General features: G+C 43.4%; 1 protein-coding gene across 1 annotated transcript; it reads left to right on the plus strand.

The window, feature by feature from the left end:
• The first annotated feature begins 1,167 nt into the window (after positions 1 to 1,167).
• Positions 1,168 to 5,069, plus strand: LOC132513867 (doublesex- and mab-3-related transcription factor C2-like). Its single transcript, XM_060138480.1, has 5 exons — positions 1,168 to 1,382; positions 1,464 to 1,621; positions 2,284 to 2,420; positions 3,503 to 3,650; positions 4,630 to 5,069. The coding sequence occupies exons 1-4, from the start codon at positions 1,168 to 1,170 to the stop codon at positions 3,638 to 3,640; spliced, it is 648 nt and encodes a 215-aa protein (XP_059994463.1). The 3' UTR covers positions 3,641 to 3,650; positions 4,630 to 5,069.
• The last annotated feature ends 16,363 nt before the right edge of the window (positions 5,070 to 21,432 follow it).

Raw genomic sequence — 21,432 nt, forward strand, 5'->3', positions numbered from 1 at the left:
TTCTGAGGTGGGTGTGGCAGGGAATGGTCTGGCAGCCTGAGAGGAGGTGGTGCACTCTGGGTGCGGGAGGAGGGGAAGGTGTGCTCAAGCGTGATTGGTTTTTTTTTTTTTTTTTTGCGGTACGCGGGCCTCTCACTGTTGTGGCCTCTCCCGTTGCGGAGCACAGGCTCCCGATGCGCAGGCTCAGCGGCCATGGCTCACGGGCCCAGCCGCTCCGTGGCATGTGGGATCTTCCCGGACTGGGGCACGAACCCGTGTCCCCTGCATCGGCAGGCGGACTCTCAACCCCTGCGCCACCAGGGAAGCCCAAGCATAATTGTTGAAGTTTGGAGAGGAGCATGGAAGATTGTTGGGAGGCTGTGGAGGGAATGCACGGGTTTGCATGAAAGCAGAGAGGGTGTGTTGGTGCAAGAGAACAATTAGTGTAGTGAGGAGTTGGCTTTTGACTAGATCAGGGTCTGGCATTCACTAGGGGGGATCAACAAACATCTACTTGATAAATAATTGAGGGAATTAATGAAAATAATGATTGAAACAGGGGCTTGAGATCCAGCAGAATATGATTTCATGAGATGCAAAGGGGTGTCAGTTTAAAGAGGGAGCAAGAGAATAATTAAGATTTCGATGGGGTGCAAGAAAAAAAAATAGGAGTGGAAGGTGAGAGGAAGATTGAATGTAGGGCATACAGGAGACTAATAATAGAATTGAATGCAGAGGGGCATAGAATCATGAGCAGGGAGTGAATGAATGCAGGAAGTTAGGAAGACAATTGTGGAAGTGGATGCCAGGAATAATAGCTGGGCATAGCAGAATACAAGATGATACATGAGAAAGGGAAGTAGTAATTGTTGAAGGGGGCGTGAGAGTGCATGTGCATGCCTGTGAAGGGTGTCTATGTGGAGTGAAGGTAGGCAGAGAGACTAGTAATTGGATTGAAAATATACAGGACCCATGCCCAGAGTTTCTTGCAACCTGCCTATGCGTGAGTGGAGCGCCCTGGGAAGGAGGCTACACGAAGTAAGAAGGGAGGGTACAATCTCATTTCAACGGTGAGCTGGGTGGAGAAGAATCCAGCCGCCTCAGATGGGGCTTTCCAAGGGCAGAGGGAGTACGTTGTGGGTAGGGGATCATGTGGCCACCCTGACCTCCACTCCTTGCTCTAGAACCATGGATCCCAATGAAATGCCTGCTGTGCCCTGCGGCCCCCCTGACTCCACCACTGGACTTGAGACCGGAGCCCCATGGGGGATTGAACCTGGCCCCAGAAGAGCTAAACGTCGCAGAGCCCGCTGCCACAAACACGGCATCACTGCCCAAGTCAAGGACCAGGAGCACTACTGCCTCTTCAAGGTCTGCGAGTGTCACAAGTGTGCCCTCTTCTCGTGAGTATGGTGTCTGACAAGGGGAGGGGAGTGGGCTCCTCTAAAGGTGACTGACTTTAGACCTGCAATCCCCCACTTTAGGGAACACTGCAGCATCTTGCCTGCTGAGAGTACCTTGAAGTCAGAGCAGGGGCCACTCCGAAAGAGGCACCTGACTGAAGGACTGATAAGGAGTGGGACCACCTCTCCCAAAGCTCACAGTCATGTCAACAAGTTGGCCATTCAAGCAGGAGTCCCCAGTGAGTATCTCTGGCCAGGGAGGGTGTCTGAGTTTTGGGTGTAGGGAGCATGAGTAGTTCTGTCACCAGTCCTACCACCCAATTTCGATGTGGCTTTGGGCAAGTTACTCCTTGGGCCTTAGCTTCCCCAACTATAAAACCTCATCAATATTATCTACCAAGTGTTGGTGGGCTGGAGACATCTGGGGGGGGGGGTGCAGTCAAAAAGGTCCACAGTGGGATGAGGCCTCAGATTGGGTGGGAGGTAGAGTCGGGGGGAGACGGTCAGGGAGAAAGGCTCACCTAAGCTGTCCCCAGTCTCTCACAGTTGGGAAGGAGAACATCAGCTTGAGGCCCACCCCTGTGCAACCCCTGGGGAGGAGTCTGGGGCCAGTGTGGGAAGCTTCCACCTCAGCCACTGCCCAGACCCCTTCCTGTGTCCTGAAGACCTGGGTACCATCTCTAACCCTACTGCAACTTGCCATATGACCCTGGGGGGGAAAAATACTTCTCTCTGGGTCTCATAGTCCCCAGTCCCAAAATGAAGAGTAGGACTAGCTGGTCTTCAAGGTCTTCCCAACTCTGACATCCTGGGCTCCTATTGTTGTCCTAAAACATGCCCACATCTCCTTTCCATGGCCGGCTTGGTCCCTGACTCCAACCTGTGCTCTCTGCTCCTGCAGGCAAGCTCCCAAGGAGCTCTGCTGATCGGTCTGGCCTCGGAATCTTTGTCTCTGTCCTGGACTCCAGCACCCTTGAAGAAGCAACTAACAATTTCTCTTTCCAGGAAGACACACAGACCCCCTGCCCTGCCCAGCAGGTGAGTAGAGTGAGAAGGACCATGGAGCTAGTTGTATATTTTGTTATTGAGTGCCCAACCTTCTGGTTAAGGCCATGGCAGCAAGAAAGAGGAAGTGAAGGCAGTGCGGTGCAAGTGGAGGAGGAGGAGGAGGAGGAGAAGGTGGCATCTCAGACTATGGGGCAACGACAGAGCTCTCCCAGATTTGCCATTTCCAATTTGTGAGACTTTGGAAAAGTAACTTTACATCTCTGAGCCTCTATTTTCCTATCAGTGTACTGAGAGGGGACAATATTCTACACCTATAACATTGACAAGAGGACTAGCACAAGGCCTGCCACATAGCAGGCCTTTGACAACTGGAGGCTGTTATTCCACATGAAACAAATCGATGGGATAGAAGCTCCTGCTGAGAAGGGGGGCCATGATGGTGAGGCCCACCATCTCACCCAGGCGAGAGTCTAATAACCGTCAGAGAAAAGTTCCTGGAGATGAGCCAAGCTGGCCCTTCAAGTGCCTTGGGAAACTTGATTGGGGAATATGGAGGCAAGAACCAGTCCTTGGACAGGGACAGTAATCACGTCACTCCAGGTGCCTTGAAGATTAAAACACAGACACCTCTGACTTCCCATAATCTTTACTGTTGCCTTGGGAGTTTTGAAAAAGCTGGGAGGAATTAGTGTCTCAGGAAAGATATAGAAAAAGAAAGGTACAGAAAAGAAGACAGTCCAAGCAGGGGAACGGACTTGTCCAAGCCACAACGACTAATGGCCAGCTGGCATTCAGACTCCCACATGCAGATATTGCAAAATCCTTGCTCCTCTCTCTCTACTGGTAGTATGTGCCTGCCAGAGGGGTAAATCCCCTGGCTTCTCCTTTCCTTGTTCCTAGATGCTCAACTCTGATCCTCCAGCCCTGTGCCACCCTTAACCCCCTTCTACTGCAGCCACGGATTCTGGGGAAATTGTGGGGTCCAGAACCCTGGCAGGGGCCAAGCTTAGTGAAGGAGAAGAGCAGAAGGCCTCAGGGTAGCTGGGGACTGAAGGGGCACGGGGGAGGTGTGGGTTCCCAGCTCCCATTCTCTCACATCCTTTGCTTTGCAGGCTCCCAAAGCTTCCGACCAGGTCTCGGTTTCTGCCTCCTCAGAGTGGCAGCGAAAACTGGAAGCGGCCGAGGCTCTGCTGGCTCTGAGAGAATCTTCCCAGGCCCCTTCTGGCTCCATCTCTGTGCTCCAGCCCTGAGTTGCACCAGGTAGCCTGGTCTTTGAAAGGAGAACATGGGGTTGGGGATAGTTGGGAAATGGGAGGCGGTTGTGTTAAGCAGGGCCTGACTGGGAAGTCAGAGTAGGAGGGGGGTTGGGGGTTGAACCTCTTTGGGCCCAGGCAGCCAAGCTCCTCAGTCTGACTCTTGAAGTGGCAGTACATGGTTGTTCAGTGAATCATCGGTTTATGGAGCATTGTGCTCAACACCAAATGTCCAGTGCCCTGATGTCAAGAAATAAGGAAACCAAGTCCCTAAGAGTAGCAGGGACCTACCCTAGGGCATGCAGCATATCAAGTGGAAGAACCAGGTCTCCTGACTCCCGGCCCAGGACTTTCTATCCAGACCCCTGAAGTCTGCTGTGACCTGGGGAGGACATACATAGGTGGCAAGAGCCTAGTGCAGAAGGAGATCTGGTTCCTGCCTTCAGGGAGCTTCCAGTCTCAAGGTGGAGCATGGATGCCTTCACAAGTCGTGTTTTGCGGCTGTATCTCACTGATGAGCCTGGGGAGGAAGGACTGGAGGCGAGATAGACACCTGGGGAGGCTGAGAGGGAAGGCTGGGCACGACCAGACCAAAATGGTGCATTCGGTATGGAGTGTGAGTGAAGCAGCCACCCTGAAGGAACTGCTGGAACAGAGGGGATGAGGGTGGAGAGGCTACCAGTCACGGAGGTCTGGCATGCCAGGCTTAGGAGGTTAGATCAGCCACTGTGGGTGATGAGGAGCCAGGGAATGTCTGAACTAGGGAGGAGCATATTCAGAGACACTGGGCTTGACAAAAAGAAATGTGGTGGCTGTGATGGAGGGTTTGGAGGAGGCAGGACTTGAGGTGGGCAAACCAGCAAGGAAGAGTTCTGTGCAATACAGTCCAGGTGACAAAGCCTTGATTGGGTGGAACAAAAAAGAGGGGAGAGCCAGGAGGGAAAGTGGGTGTGACCTGACCCTGACCCCGTTCTTTGTGTATACAGCTCCTGCTGGAGATAGAGGACTTCAGCCTCCTAACCCCTCTCTTGGACCTGCGCCAGCCAGCTCTGTTTCTCTGCCTAATGGACACCTGGGGTGCATCTCCCCCTTGAGCTAGAAGCCCAGAGGGGGAGAACTCACTAAAATACTGCCTATGTATGCATTTGCAAAATGCTTAATGTCCAAAATTCTTAACGTCTTTTTCTAAGCCCTTAGGCGCTTATATAAGCTTTCAGACCCGTTTTTTTATACGGGGCAATTCCTTGACTGAGGATGGATATTCTTGTACCTCCATCCTTTACTTTCTTGGATCCCAGGGCCTTTTAATGTCTCTTATGAAAACAGGGTTGTACAATCTAAGCTGATCAGTCTCTAAATAGGGTTCTGTGTGAGTCCATATGTTCATCTGCCAGAGGTTTTATTGGATTCGTGATTGTGAACATACTGACACGCTCATATACTTATCCATGCATGTGAAAATCTGAGGATGTTTTCATTTTGTGTCTAGGTTTGTGTGTGAGAGCAAATAATAAACCCTTGTTGTAAGGCACTGAGATATAGGAGTTGTTTGTTACCACAGTATAACTTAGACTCTCCTGACTCTAACAGACTCGTTCAATTCACTTTTCAAAGGGAGAAGCTCTTTACTCAATAACTGGGATTTCTTAACATGGCTAGATAAGAAAATGGTAGAAAAAAAGAAAAGCGTAGGAGATTTATTCATTCAGCAAGTAAGTGCCTACGCCTTTCCTGGCATAGACTGCTTCCAGTTGTCCAGAGGGCCACAAATTGAGATGTCTGCAGAATCAAGCAGATTATATAAATGAGTAGAGCAGGCCAGATGGGGTCTGGCCAATTGACAGTGCATGCTCTACCTAAGGGGGCAGCTGTCACTTGGCTCTAGCCAATTGTTGCCATGCAGGAATGTGGGCTCATTGTTGCCCCATCTCCTGATTTTTCAAGAGAAGATGAAATTCTAGATTTCTATGTAAAATATCTCAATTTTCAAATGTTGGCTCTGGTTTCCTCTTTAAGCCCTTTACATGGGCCAAACAACACATCCCAGCAGGCCAACTTTGGCCAATGGAATGCCAGTTTGATTCTAGTCCAATATGTATTTTACAGTGGGGGGAAACTGAAGCCAATCAGGACAAGAAGAATCAAAGAGGGGAGATGAATTAGACCTGGGGACTACTTTTGAAGGACCCAGGAAATACAAGGAAGAATCATTATCATTTCGTTATTCTGTGTTCACCGTATGCTAAGCACATAGAACCTCACAACAGCTCTGTAAGCTAAGCATTATTATCACCCTTTTACATATGAGGAAATGCGCTCAAAGAGTTGCACAAGTGTTTGAAGGGAAATGTTTAGCCAAAGATGGGTGGAGACTCCCTTCTCTTTGCCTTGCCCTAAATTAGCTAATAAATTTACTTTTTTACAAAGTGTCGAGTGAGAAGTTCAAAGCTTCAAGCCACAGACGCCCAGTCAGAAGGGTCTTTCAAGAATCATCCCTTTATTTCATACTCAAAGTAACAATCTATAGGAATTGATCAGATCTACCTGCACTTGTTTCTCAGTCCTCTGCTGATGTTCATGATCCACCCCCACCCCCACCACACCCCGACACGTGTTGAGCTATACCTCTTTTAAAAGTCTCTTAATGGCATAGTATGGGCGTCTTAGGACATTGTTATAAATGGTAGACGTTAAACATCTTTCGTGAACCATCCTTTGGTCGCAGGTTTAAAATATCACTTTACATAACAGTTGTGAGTTAGCCCTTGACTCTGGTATGGTATATAACAACACTGGTTGGATCTGAGGATATCCACCACACCAGGGTATCTGCAGAGTGGATCAATCTCAACCAGTGCCATGCAGGTAAATGTTTAACAACAGGCTCTGTGGGGGAGGACGAGGGTTGGAAGAATCGCACTGTGTTGTAGCATTTGCCGATTTCAAGCTACCAACTTGATGGCCTTTGATGCAGAGTTGGGAAGAGATGCATTTCCATCATTCAGTTACAATAAATAAGCACAATCTCAAGAGCATAGCTAATAGAAAAATGTAGGAAAATATTAGGAGTCGATGACTTTTGATCATGTATTATGTTCGTTTTCAATATAATGTATGTAATGTAATTGTTACTGTATACGATTTAGTTTTAATGACAGCTGTGTTTAAAAGTTGGCTCACAAAATTCCCGACAATGTGATAGTCGCCTCTTATGTTCCAGTAAGGGTACCCTCCAGCACTCCACTGCTTTCGGCTCTTGCCCAGAGAGGCACCTCTTCCAAAATAGGTCACACTAACACTGCAGGGCTTGATAGGGCTGCTACCACTGCTTTCTGACCAAGAACAGACTAAAGTGAGGGGAGAGTATTCGTTATTGATTTTTAAAAAATCTTTAATGGAGCATAATTGCTTTACAATGGTGTGTTAGTTCCTGCTTTATAACAAACTGAATCAGTTATACATAAACATATGTTCCCATATTTCTTCCCTCTTGCGTCTCCCTCCCTCCCACCCTCCCTATCCCACCCCTGCAGGTGGTCACAAAGCACCGAGCTGATCTCCCTGTACTATGCGGCCGCTTCCGACTAGATATCTATTTTATGTTTGGTAGTGTATATATGTCCATGCCACTCTCTCACTTTGTCACAGCTTACCCTTCCCCCTACCCATATCCCCAAGTCCATTCTCTAGTAGGTCTGTATCTTTATTCCCATCTTACCCCTAGGTTCTTCATGACAATTTTTTCCCCTTAGATTCCATATATATGTGTTAGCATACGGTATTTGTCTTTCTCTTCGGACTTACTTCACTCTGTATGACAGACTCTAGGTCTATCTACCTCACTACAAATAACCCAATTTCGTTTCTTTCTATAGCTGAGTAATATTCCATTTTATACATGTGCCACGTCTTCTTTATCCATTCTTCCAATGATGGACACTTAGGTTGCTTGCATCTCCTGGCTATTGTACATAGAACTGCAATAAACATTTTGGTACATGACTCTTTTTGAATTATGGTTTTCTCAGGGTATATGTCCAGTAGTGGGATGGCTGGGTCATATGGTTGTTCTATTTGTAGTATTTTAAGGAACCTCCATACTGTTCTCCATAGTGGCTGTACCAATTCACAGTCCCACCAGCAGTGCAAGAGTGTTCCCTTTTCTCCACACCCTCTCCCGCATTTATTCTTTCTAGATTTTTGATGATGTGCACTCTGACTGGTATGAGATGATACTTCGTGGTAGTTTTGATTTGCAGTTTTCTAATGATTAATGCTGTTGAGCATTCTTTCATGTGTTTGTTGGCAATCTGTATATCTTCTTTGGAGAAATGCCTATTTAGGTCTTCTGCCCATTTTTGGATTGGGTTGTTTGTTTTTTGTTATTGAGCTGCATGAGCTGCTTGTAAATTTTGGAGATTAATCCTTTGTCAGTTACTTCATTTGAAAATATTTTCTCCCATTCTGAGGGCTGTCTTTTGGTCTGGTTTGTGGTTTCCTTTGCTGTGCAAAAGCTTTGCAGTTTCATTGGTTCCCATTTGTTTATTTTTGTTTTTATTTCCATTTCTCTAGTAGGTGGGTCAATAAGGAACTTGATGTGATTTATGTCATAGAGTGTTCTGCGTATGTTTTCCTCTAAGAGTTTGATAGTTTCTGGCCTTACATTTAGGTCTTTAATCCATTTTGAGCTTATTTTTGTGTATGGTGTTAGGGAGTGTTCTAATCTCATATTTTTACATGTACCTGTCCAATTTTCCCAGCACAACTTATTAAAGAGTCTGTCCTATTGTGTTTCCGTACAAATTGTGAAATTTTTTGTTCTAGTTCTGTGAAAAACGCCAGTGGTAGTTTGATAGGGATTGCATTGAATGTATAGATTGCTTTGGGTAGTAGAGTCACTTTCACAATGTTGATTCTTCCAATCCAAGAACATGGTATATCTCTGCATCTATTTGTATCATTTTTAAATTCTTTTATCAGTGTCTTATAATTTTCTTCATACAGGTCTTTTGTCTCCTTAGGTAGGTTTACTCCTAGATATTTTGTTCTTTTTGATGCAGTTGTAAATAGGAGTGTTTTCTTGATTTCACTTTCAGATTTTTCATCATTAGCGTATAGGAATGAAACAGATTTCTGTACATTAATTTTGTACCCTGCAACTTCACCAAATTCATTGATTAGCTCTAGTAGTTTCCTGGTAGCATCTTTAGGATTCTCTATGTATAGTATCATGTCATCTGCAAAGAGTGACAGCTTTACTTCTTCTTTTCCGATTTGGTGTCTTTTTATTTCCTTTTCTTCCCGGATTGCTGTGGCTAAAACTTCCAAAACTATGTTGAATAAGAGTGGTGAGAGTGGGCAACCTTGTCTTGTTCCTGATCTTAATGGAAATGCTTTCAGTTTTCCACCATTGAGGACGATGTTGGCTGTGCGTTTGACATATATGTCCTTTCTTATGTTGAGGGAAGTTCCCTCTATGCCTACATTCTGGCGGGTTTTTATCATAAATGGGTGTTGAATTTTGTTGAAAGCTTTCTCTTCATCTATTGAGATGACCATATGGTTTTTCTCCTTCAATTTTTTAATATGGTGTATCACGTTGATTGATTTGCATATATTGAAGAATCCTTGCATCCCTGGAATAAACACCACTTGATCATGATGTATGATCCTTTAATGTGCTGTTTGATTCTGTTTGCTAGTATTTTGTTAAGGAGTTTTGCATCTATGTTCATCAGTGATATTGGCCTGTAGTTTTCTTTCTTTGTGACATCCTTGTCTGGTTTTGGTATCAGGGCGATGGTGGCCTCATAGAATGAGTTTAGGAGTGTTCCTCCCTCTGCTATATGTTGGAAGAGTTTGAGAAGGATAGGTGTTAGGTCTTCTCTAAATGTTTGACAGAATTCGCCTGTGAAGCCATCTGGTCCTGGGCTTTTGTTTTTTGGAAAAATTTTAATCACAGTTTCAATTTCAGTGCTTGTGATTGGTCTGTTCGTATTTTCTATTTCTTCCTGATTTAGTCTTGGCAGGGTGTACATTTCTAAGAATTTGTCCATTTCTTCCAGTTTGTCCATTTTATTGGCATGGAGTTGCTTGTAGTAATCTCTCATGATATTTTGTATTTCTGCAGTGTCAGTTGTTACTTCTCCTTTTTCATTTCTAATTCTATTGATTTGAGTCTTCTCTGTTTTGTTCTTGATGAGTTTGGCTAATGCTTTATCAATTTTGTTTATCTTCTCAAAGAACCAGCTTTTAATTTTATTGATCTTTGCTATCGTTTCCTTCATTTATTTTTCATTTATTTCCTATCTGATCTTTATGACTTCTTTCCTTCTGCTAACTTTGGGGTTTTTTTGTTCTTCTTTCTCTAATTGCTTTAGGTGCAATGTTAGGTTATTTATTCGAGATGTTTCCTGTTTCTTAAGGTAGGATCGTATTGCTATAAACTTCCCCCTTAAAACTGTTTTTGCTGCATCCCATAGGTTTTGGGTCGTCGTGGCTCCATTGTCATTTGTTTCTGGGTATTTTTTGATTTCCTCTTTGATTTCTTCAGTGATCACTTTGTTATTAAGTAGTGTATTGTTTAGCCTCCATGTGTTTGTATTTCTTACAGATCTTTTCCTGTAATTGATATCTAGTCTCATAGCATTGTGATCAGAAAAGATACTTGATACAATTTCTGTTTTCTTAAATTTACCAAGGCTGGATTGGTGACCCAAGATATGATCTATCCTGGAGAATGTTCCATGAGCACTTGAGAAGAAAGTGTATTGTGCTTTTTATGGATGGAATGTCCTATAAATATCAATTAAGTCCATCTTGTTCGATGTATCATTTAAAGCTTGTGTTTCCTTATTTATTTTCATTTTGGATGATCTGTCCATTGCTGAAAGTGGTGTGTAAAGTGCCCTCCTATGAATATGTTACTGTCGATTTCCCTTTTATGGCTGTTAGTATTTGCCTTATGGATTGTGGTGCTCCTATGTTGGGTGAATAAGTATTTACAATTGTTATATCTTCTTCTTGGATCGATCCCTTGATCATTATGTAGGGTCCTTCTTTGTCTCTTCTAATAGTCTTTATTACAATGTCTATTTTGTCTGATATGAGAATTGCCACTCCAGCTTTCTTTTGGTTTCCATTTGCATGGAACATCTTTTTCCATCCCCTTACTTTCAGTCTGTATGTGTCCCTAGGTCTGAAGTGGTGATCTTGTAGACAGCATATATAAGGGTCTTGTTTTTTTGTCCATTCAGCCGGTCTGTGTCTTTTGGTGGGAGCATTCAATCCATTTACATTTAAGGTAATTATCGATATGTATGTTCCTATTCCCATTTTCTTAACTGTTTTGGGTTTGTTATTGTAGGTCTTTTCCTTCTCTTGTGTTTCTTGTCTAAAGAAGTTCGTTTAGCATTTGTTGTAAACTTGGTTTGGTGGTGCTGTACTCTTTCAGCGTTTGCTAGTCTGTAAAGATCTTAATTTTTCCACCAAGTCTGAAAGAGATCCTTGCTCAGTAAAGCAATCTTGGTTGTAGGTTTTCCTCCTTCATCACTTTAAATATGTCCTGCCAGTCCCTTCTGGCTTGCAGAGTTTCTGCTGAAAGATCAGCTGTTAACCTTATGGGGATCCCCCTGTGTGTTATTTGTTGTTTTTCCCTTGCTGTTTTTAATATGTTTTCTTTGTATTTAATTTTTGACAGTTTGATTTATATGTGTCTTGGCGTGTTTCTCCTTGGATTTATCCTGTATGGGACTGTCTGTGCTTCCTGGACTTGATTAACTATTTCCTTTCCCATATTAGGGCTGTTTTCAACTCTAATCCCTTCAAATATTTTCTCAGTCCCTTTCTTTTTCTCTTCTTCTTCTGGGACCCCTATAATTCGAATGCTGGTGCGTTTAGTGTTGTCCCAGAGTGTTCTGAGACTGTCCTCAGTTCTTTTCATTTTTTTTCTTTATTCTTCTCTGCAGTAGTTATTTCCACTATTTTATCTTCCAGGTCAGCTATCCGTTCTTCTGCCTCAGTTATTCTGATATTGATCCCATCTAGAGTATTTTTAATTTCATTTATTGTGTTGTTCATCATTGCCTGTTTCATCTTTAGTTCTTCTAGGTCCCTGTTAATTGTTTCTTGCATTTTTTCTATTCTATTTCCACGATTTTTGATCATCTTTACTATTATTATTCTGAATTCTTTTTCAGGTAGTCTGCCTATTTCCACTTCATTTGTTAGAGCTGGTGGGTTTTTATCTTGCTCCTTCATCTGCTGTGTGTTTTTCTGTCTTCTCATTTTGCATATCTTACTGTGTTTGGGGCCTCTGTTTTGCAGGCTGCAGGTTCGTAATTCCCATTGTTTGTGGTGTCTGTCCCCAGGGGCTAAAGTTTGTTCAGTGGGCTGTGTAGGCTTCCTAGTGGAGGGGACTAGTGCCTGTGTTCTGGTGGATGAGGCTGGATCTTGTCTTTCTGGTGGGCCGGTTGTCCTCTGGTCGTGTGTTTTAGGGTGTCTGTGGACTTATTATGATTTTAAGCAGCCTCTCTGCTAATGGGTGGGGTTGTGTTCCTGTCTTGCTAGTTGTTTGGCATAGGGTGTCCAGCACTGTAGCTTGCTGGTCGTTGAGTAAAGCTGGGTGCTGGTGTTGAGATGGAGATCTCTGGGAGATTTTCGCCATGTGGAGCTGGGAGGTCTCTTGTGGACCAGTGTCCTGAAGCTGGCTCTCCCACCTCAGAAGCACAGCACTGACTCCTCACTGCAGCACTTAGAGCCTTTCATCCACATGGCTCAGAATAAAAGTGAGAAAGAGTAGAAAGAAAGAAAAAAGAAAGAAATAAAGAAAGAAGGAAGGAAGGAAAGAAAGAAGATAAAATAAAGTAAGATAAAATTTAAAAAGTTATTAAAATAAAAAATAATTATTAAGAAAAAAACAAAAACTAAAAAACGGACGGATAGAACCCAAGCACAAATGGTGAAAGCAAAGGTATACGGACAAAATGTCACACAGAAGCATACATATAGACACTCACAAAAAGTGGAAAAGGGGAAAAAATAATAAACCTTGTTCTCAAAGCCCACCTCCTCAATTTCGGATGGTTCGTTGTCTATTCATGTATTCCACAGATGCAGGGTACATCAAGTTGATTGTGAGCTTTAATCCACTGCTTCTGAGGCTGCTGGGAGAGATTTCCCTTTCTCTTCTTTGTTCTCACAGCTCCCAGGGGCTCAGCTTTGGATTTGGCCCCGCCTCTGCGTGTAGGTCGCCAGAGGGCGTCTGTTCTTCGCTCAGGCAGGATGGGTTTAAAGGAGCAGCTGCTCCGGGGACTCTGGCTTACTCAGGTCGGGGCGGGAGGGAGGGGTGCGGATGCCGGGCGATCCTGCGGCGGCAGAGGCTGGCGGGACGTTGCACCAGCCTGAGGCACACCGTGCATTCTCCCGGGGAAGTGGTCCCTGGATTCCTGGACCCTGGCATCGGCGGGCTTCACAGGCTCCCCGGAAGGGAGGTGTGGATAGTGACCTGTGCTCACACACAGGCTTCTTGTTGGCGGCAGCAGCAGTCCTTAGCGTCTCATGCCCGTCTCTGTGGTCTGCGCTCTTAGCCACGACTTGCGCCCGTCTCTGGAACTGCTTTAAGCAGAGCTCTTAATCCCCTCTCCTCGCACACCAGGAAACAAAGAGGGAAGAAACAATCTCTTGCCTCTTCTGCAGGTCCAGACTTTTCCTCGGACTCCCTCCCGGCTAGTCATGGTGCACTAACCCCCTGCAGGCTGTGTTCACGCCCACAACACCAGTCCTCTCCCTTCACTCTGACCAAAGCCTGAGCCTCAGCTCCCAGCCCCACCCGCCCCGGCGGGTGAGCAGACAAGCCTCTCGAGCTGCTGAGTGCCGATAGGCACAGATCCTCTGTGCAGGAATCTCTCCGCTTTGCTCTCCGCACCCCTGTTGCTGCGCTCTCCTCTGCGGCTCCGAAGCTTTCCCCCTCTGCCTCCCGCAGTCTCCGCCCGCGAAGGGGCTTCCTAGTGTGTGGAAACTTTTCCTCCTTCACAGCTCCCTCCCACTGGTGCAGGTACCGTCCCTATTCTTGTGTCTCTGTTTATTCTGTTTTCTTTTGCCCTACCCAGGTACGTGGGGAGTTTCTTGCCTTTTGGGAGGTCTGAGGTCTTCTGCCAGCGTTCAGTAGGTGTTCTGTAGGAGTTGTTCCACATGTAGATGTATTTCTGGTGTATCTGTGGGGAGGAAGGTTATCTCCGCATTTTACTCACTCGCCATCTTCCTGCTTCCCTCCCCTGTTTCTCAAGGTAGGATTGTATTGCTATAAACTTCCCTCTTAGAACTGCTTTTGCTGCATCCCATAGCTTTTGGGTTGTCGTGTCTCCATTGTCATTTGTTTCTAGGTGTTTTTTGATTTCCTCTTTGATTTCTTCAGTGATCTCTTGGTTAGTAAGTAGTGTATTGTTTAGCCTCCATGTGTTTGTATTTTTTACAGATCTTTTCCTGTAATTGATATCTAGTCTCATAGCATTGTGTTCGGAAAAGATACTTGATACAATTTCTGTTTTCTTAAATTTACCAAGGCTTGATTTGTGACCCAAGATATGATCTATCCCAGAAAATGTTCCATGAGCACTTTAGAAGAATGTGTATTCTCTTGTTTTTGGAAGGAATGTCCTATAAATATCAATTAAGTCCATCTTGTTGAATGTATCATTTACAGCTTGTGTTTCCTTATTTATTTTCATTTTGGATGATCTGTCCATTGGTGAAAGTGGGGTGTTAAATTCCCCTACTATGAATGTGTTACTGTCAATTTCCCCTTTGATGGCTGTTAGCGTTTGCCTTATGGACTGAGGTGCTCCTATGTTGGGTGCATAAATATTTACAATTGTTACATCTTCTTCTTGGGCCGATCCCTTGATCATTATGTAGTGCCCTTCATTGTCTCTTCTAATAGTCTTTATTTTAAAGTCTATTTCGTCTGATATGAGAATTGCTACTCCAGCTTTCTTTTGATTTCCATTTGCATGGAATATATTTTTCCATCCCCTCACTTTCAGTCTGTATGTGTCCCTAGGTCTGAAGTGGGTCTCTTGTAGACAGCATATATATGGGTCTTGTTTTTGTATCCCTTCAGCCAGTCTGTGTCTTTTGGTGGGCACATTCAATCCATTTACCTTTAAGGTAATTATCGATATGTATGTCCCTAATCCCGTTTTCTTAATTGTTTGGGATTTCTTATTGTAGGTCCTTTCCTTCTCTTGTGTTTCTTGCCTAGAGAAGTTCCTTTAGCATTTGTTTTAAAGCTGATTTGGTGGTGCTGAACTCTCTCAGCTTTTGCTTGTCTGTAAAGGTTTTAATTTCTCCATCAAATCTGAATGAGATCCTTGCTTGGTAAAGTAATCTTGGTTGTAGATTTTTCTCCTTCATCACTTTAAATATGTCCTGCCACCCCCTTCTGGCTTTCAAAGTTTCTGCTGAAAGATCAGCTGTTAACCTTATGGAGATTCCCTTGTGTGTTATTTGTTGTTTTTCCCTTGCTGCTTTTTGTATGTTTTCTTTGTATTTAATTTTTGATAGTTCGATTAATATGTGTCTTGGCATGTTTCTCCTCGGATTTATCCTGTATGGGACTCTCTGTGCTTCCTGGACTTGATTAACTATTTCCTTTCCCATATTAGGAAAGGTTTCAACTATAATCTCTTCAAATATTTTCTCAGTCCCTTTCTTTTTTTCTTCTTCTTTTGGGACCCCTGTAATTCGAGTGTTGGTGTGTTTAATGTTGTCACAGAGGTCTCTGAGACTGTCCTCAGTTTTTCTCAATCTTTTTTCTTTATTCTGCTCTGTAGTGGTTATTTCCACTCTTTTATCTTCCAGGTCACTCACCCTTTCTTCTGCCTCACTTATTCTGCTATTGATCCCATCCAGAGTATTTTAAATTTCATTTATTGTGTTGTTCATCTTTCTTGTTTCCTCTTTAGTTCTTCTAGTTCCTCGTTAAATGTTTCTTGCATTTTCTCTATTCTGTTTCCAAGATTTTGAGTCATCTTTACTATCATTATTCTGAATTCTTTTTCAGGTATACTGCCTATTTCCTCTTCATTTGTTAGGTCTGGTGGGTTTTTACCTTGCTCCTTCATCAGCTGTGTGTTTTTCTGTCTCCTCATTTAGCTTATCTTGCTGTGATTGGGGTTTCCTTTTTGCAGGCTGTAGGTTCGTAGTTCCTGTTGTTTTTGTTGTCTGTCCCCAGTGGCTAAGGTTGGTTCAGTAGGTTGTGTAGGCTTCCTGGTGGAGGGGACTAGTGCCTGTTTTCTGGTGGATGAGTCTGGATCTTGTCTTTCCTGTGGGCAGGTCGATGTCTGGTGGTGTGTTTTGGGGTGTCTGTGGCCTTATTATGATTTTAGGCAGCCTCTATGCTAATGGATGGGTCTGTGTTCCTGTCTTGCTAGTTGTTTTGCATAGGGTGTCCAGCACTGTAGCTTGCTGGTCGTTGAGTGAAGCTGGGTCTTGGTGTTGAGATGGAGATCTGTGGGTGATTTTCGCCATTTGATATTGCATGGATCTGGGAGGTCTCTTGTGGACCAGTGTCCTGAATTTGGCTCTCCCACCTCAGAGGCACAGCACTGACTCCTGGCTGGAGCATCAAGAGCCTTTCATCCACACAGCTCAGAATAAAAGGGAGAAAAAGTAGAAAGAAAGCAAAAGAAAGAAAGAAAGAAAGAAAGAAAGAAAGAAAGAAAGAGGATAAAATAATGTGAGATAAAAAATAAAGTTATTAAAATAAAAAATAATTATGAAGAAAATATTATTTTTTCAATGTAAAAAAAAAATGTACGGACAGACCCTAGGACAAATAGTGAAAGCAAATCTATACAAAGTCTCACACAGAAGCATACACACACTCACAAAAAGGGGAGAAAATAGTATATCTTGTTCTCAAAGTCCACCTCCTCAATTTGGGATGATTCGTTGTCTATTCAGGTATTCCACAGATGCAGGGTACATCAAGTTGATTGTGGGGATTTCATCCGCTGCTCCTGAGGCTGCTGGGAGAGATTTCCCTTTCTCTTCCTTGTTTGCACAGCTCCTGGTGTTCAGCTTTGGATTTGGCCCCGCCTCTGTGTGTAGGTCACCTGAGGTCGTCTGTTCTTCCCTCAGAAAGGACGGGGTTAAAGGAGCAGCTGATTCGGGGCTCTGGCTCTCTCAGGCTGGGGGGAAGGAGGGGAACAGGGCAAGCCTGTGGCGGCAGAGGCTGGCATGACATTGCGCCAGCCTGAGGCGCGCTGTGCGTTCTCCGGGGGAAGTTGTCCCTGTATCATGGGACTCTGGCTGTGGCGGTCTGCACAGACTCCCGGTAGGGGAGGTGTGGATAGTGACCTGTGCTTGCACACAGGCTTCTTGGTGGCTGCAGCAGCAGTTTTAGCGTCTCATGCCCATCTCTGGGGTCCGTGCTGATAGCCGCGGCTTGCACCCATCTCTGGAGCTCCTTTAAGGAGCACTTTTAATCCCCTCTCCTCGCGCACCAGGAAACGAAGAGGGAAGAAAAAGTCTCTTGCCTCTTCGGCAGGTCCGGACTTTCCTGGACTCCCTCCCAGCTAGCCTTGGTGCACTAACCCCTTTAGGCTGTGTTCACGCTGCCAGTCCTTTCCCTGCGATACGACTGAAGCCCAAGCCTCAGCTCCCAGCCCCCTCCTGCCCCGGCGGGTGGGCAGACAAGCCTCTCGGGCAGGTGAGTGCTGGTTGGCACCGATCCTCTGTGCGGGAACCTCTCCGCTTTCCCCTCCGCACCCCTGTTGCTGTGCTCTCCTCTGCAGTTCTGAAGCTTCCCCCTTCCGCCACCCACAGTCTCCGCCCGGGAACGGGCTTCCTAGTGTGTGGAAACCTTTCCTGCTTCACAGCTCCCTCCCACTAGTGCTGGTCCCGTCGCTATTCCTTTGTCTCTGTATTTTCTTCTTTCTTTTGCCCTACCCAGGTACGTGGGGAGTTTCTTGCCATTTGGGAGGTCTGAGGTCTACTGCCAGCGTTCAGTGAGTGTTCTATAGGAGCAGTTCCACGTGCAGATGTATTTCTGTTGTATCTGTGAGGAGGAAGGTGATCTCTGTGTCTTACTCTTCCACCAACTTCCTCCTCCCTTCCGAGAATACGTTTTAACCATATGAAAAACACATGTAAACTTTTTTTCTAACATTTTAAACATTGTTTTAACATTTTTATTGGAGTATAATTGCTTTACAGTGGTGTGTAATTTTCTGCTTTACAACAAACTGAATCAGTTATACATATACATATATCCCCATATCTCTTCCCTCTTGCGTCGGCCTCCCTCACACCTTCCCTATCTCACCTTTCTAGCTGGTCACAAAGCACCGAGCTGATATCAATGTGCTAGGCAACTGGTTCCCACTACTTATCTACCTTACGTTTGGTAGTGTATATATGTCCATGCCTCTCTCTCGCTTTGTCACATCTTACCCTTCCCCCTCCTCATATCCTCAAGTCCACTCTCTAGTAGCTCTGTGTCATTATTCCTGTCTTACCCCTAGGTTCTTCATGACATTTTTCCCTTAAATTCCATATATATGGGTTAGCATATGGTATTTGTCTTTCTCTTTCTGACTTACTTCACTCTGTATGACAGACTCTAGTCCTATCCACTTCATTAAAAATAGCTCAATTTCCTTTCTTTTTATGGCTGAGTAATATTCCATTGTATATATGTGCCACATCTTCTTTATCCACTCATCCGATGATGGACACTTAGGTTGTTTTCATATCCTGGCTATTGTAAATAGAACTGCAATGAACATTTTGGTACATGACTGTTTTTGAGTTATGGTTTTCTCAGGGTATATGCCCAGAAGTGGGATTGCTGGGTCATATGGTAGTTCTATTTGTAGTATTTTAAGGAACGTCCATACTGTTATCCGTAGTGGCTGTACCAATTCACATTCCCACCTGCAGTGCAAGAGTGTTCCTTTATCTCCATACCCTCTCAAGCATTTATTGTTTCTAGATTTTTTGATGATGGCCATTCTGACCAGTGTGAGATGATATCTCATTGTAGTTTTGATTTGCATTTCTCTAATGATTAATGATGTTGAGCATTCTTTCATGTGTTTGTTGGCAGTCTGTATATCTTCTTTGGAGAAATGTCTATTTAGGGCTTCTGCCCATTTATGGATTGGGTTGTTTGTTTTTTTTGTTATTGAGCTGCATGAGCTGCTTATAAATTTTGGAGATTAATCGTTTGTCAGTTGTTTCATTTGCAAATATGTTCTCCCATTCTGAGGGTTGTCTCTTGGTGTTGTTTATGGTTTCCTTTGCTGTGCAAAAGCTTTTAAGTTTCATTAGGTCCCATTTGTTTATTTTTGTTTTTATTTCCATTTCTCTAGGAGGTGGGTCAGAAAGGATCTTGCTGTGATTTATGTCATGGAGTGTTCTGCCTATGATTTCCTCTAAGAGTTTGATAGTTTCTGGCCTAACACTTAGGTCTTTAATACATTTTGAGCTTTACTTGTGTATGGTCTTAGGGAGTGATCTAATCTCATACTTGTACATGTACCTGTCCAGTTTTCCCAGCAACACTTATTGAAGAGGCTGTCCTTTCTCCACTGTACATTCCTGCCTCCTTTATCAAAGATAAGGTGTCCATATGTGCGTGGGTTTATCTCTGGGCTTTCTATCCTGTTCCATTGATCTATCTTTCTGTTTTTGTGCCAGTACAATAATGTCTTGATTACTGTAGCTTTGTAGTATAGTCTGAAGTCAGGGAGCCTGATTCCTCCAGCTCCATTTTTCGTTCTCAAGATTGGTTTGACTATTCGGGCTCTTTTGTGTTTCCATACAAATTGTGAAATTTTTTGTTCTCGTTCTGTGAAAAATGCCAGTGGTAGTTTGATAGGGATTGCATTGAATCTTTAGATTGCTTTGGGTACTATAGTCATTTTCACAATGTTGATTCTTCCAATCCAAGAATATGGTATATCTCTCCACCTATTTGTATCATCTTTAATTTCTTTCATCAGTGTCTTATAATTTTCTGCATACAGGTCTTTTGTCTCCTTAGGTATGTTTATTCCTAGATATTTTATTCTTTTTGTTGCAATGGTAAATGGGAGTGTTTTCTTGATTTCACTTTCAGATTTTTCATCATTAGTGTATAGGAATGCCAGAGATTTCTGTGCATTAATTTTGTACCCTGATACTTTATCAAATTCATTGATTAGCTCTAGTAGTTTTCTAGTAGCATCTTTAGGATTCTCTATGTATAATAACATGTCATCTGCAAACAGTGACAGCTTTACTTCTTCTTTGCTGATTTGGATTCCTTTTATTTCCTTTTCTTCTCTGATTGCTGTGGCTAAAACTTCCAAAACTATGTTGAATAAAAGTGGTGAGAGTGGGCAACCTTGTCTTGTTCCTGATCTTAGTGGAAATTCTTTCAGTTTCTCACCTTTGAGGATGATGTTGGCTGTGGGTTCGTTATATATGGCCTATATTATGTTGAGGAAAGTTCACTCTATGCCTACTTTCTGCAGGGTTTTTATCATAAATGGGTGTTGAATTTTGTCGAAAGCTTTCTCTGCATCTATTGAGATGACCATATGGTTTTTCTCTTTCAATTTGTTAATATGGTGTATCACATTGATTGATTTGTGTATATTGAAAAATCCTTGCATTCCTGGAATAAACCCCACTTGATCATGGTTTATGATCCTTTTGATGTGTCGTTGGATTCTGTTTGCTAGTATTTTGTTGAGGAGTTTTGCGTCTATGTTCATCAGTGATATTGGCCTGTAGTTTTCTTTCTTTGTGACATCCTTGTCTGGTTTTGGTATCAAGGTGATGGTGACCTCATAGAATGAGTTTGGGAGTGTTCCTCTCTCTGCTATATTTTGGAAGAGTTTGAGAAGGATAGGTGTTTGCTCGTCTCTAAATGTTTGATAGAATTCGCCTGTGAAGCCATCTGGTCCTGGGCTTTTGTTTGTTGGAAGATTTTTAATCACAGTTTCAATTTCAGTGCTTGTGATTGCTCTGTTCATATTTTCTATTTCTTCTTAGTTCAGTCTTGGCAGGTTGTGCATTCTAAGTATTTGTCCATTTCTTCCAGTTTGTCCATTTTATTGGCATAGAGTTGCTTGTAGTAATCTCTCATGATCTTTTGTATTTCTGCAGTGTCAGTTGTTACTTCTCCTTTTTCATTTCTAATTGTATTGACTTGAGTCTTCTCCCTTTTTTTCTTGACGAGACTGGCTAATGGTTTATCAATTTTGTTTATCTTCATAAAGAACCAGCTTTTAGTTTTATTGATCTTTGCTATCGTTTCCTTCTTTTCTTTTTCATTTATTTCGGATCTGATTTTTATGATTTCTTTCCTTCTGCTAACTTTGGGGGTTTTTTGTTCTTCTTACTCTAATTGCTTTAGGTGCAAGGTTAGGTTGTTTATTCGAGTTGTTTCCTGTTTCTTAAGGTAGGATTGTATTGCTATGAACTTCCCACTTAGAACTGCTTTTGCTGCATCCCATAGATTTTGGGTCGTCGGGTCTCCATTGTCATTTGTTTCTAGGTGTTTTTTGATTTCCTCTTTGATTTCTTCAGTGATCACTTCGTTATTAAGTAGTGTATTGTTTAGCCTCCATGTGTTTGTATTTTTTACAGATCTTTTCTTGTAATTGATATCTAGTCTCATAGCGTTGTGTTCGGAAAAGATACTTGATACAATTTCAATTTTCTTAAATTTACCAAGGCTTGATTTGTGATCCAAGATATGATCTATCATGGAGAATGTTCCATGAGCACTAGAGAAA

Source organism: Lagenorhynchus albirostris, chromosome X (assembly GCF_949774975.1).
Source record: "Lagenorhynchus albirostris chromosome X, mLagAlb1.1, whole genome shotgun sequence".
NCBI classification, from domain to species: Eukaryota; Metazoa; Chordata; class Mammalia; order Artiodactyla; family Delphinidae; genus Lagenorhynchus; species Lagenorhynchus albirostris.

Excerpts from the sequence above, each read along its gene's own strand:
- LOC132513867 (XM_060138480.1), top strand. The coding sequence starts at position 1,168 with ATGGATCCCAATGAAATGCCTGCTGTGCCCTGCGGCCCCCCTGACTCC. Across the intron at positions 1,622-2,283 it reads CATTCAAGCAGGAGTCCCCA|GCAAGCTCCCAAGGAGCTCT; the intron begins GTGAGTATCTCT and ends CTGCTCCTGCAG. Across the intron at positions 2,421-3,502 it reads CCCCCTGCCCTGCCCAGCAG|GCTCCCAAAGCTTCCGACCA; the intron begins GTGAGTAGAGTG and ends TTTGCTTTGCAG.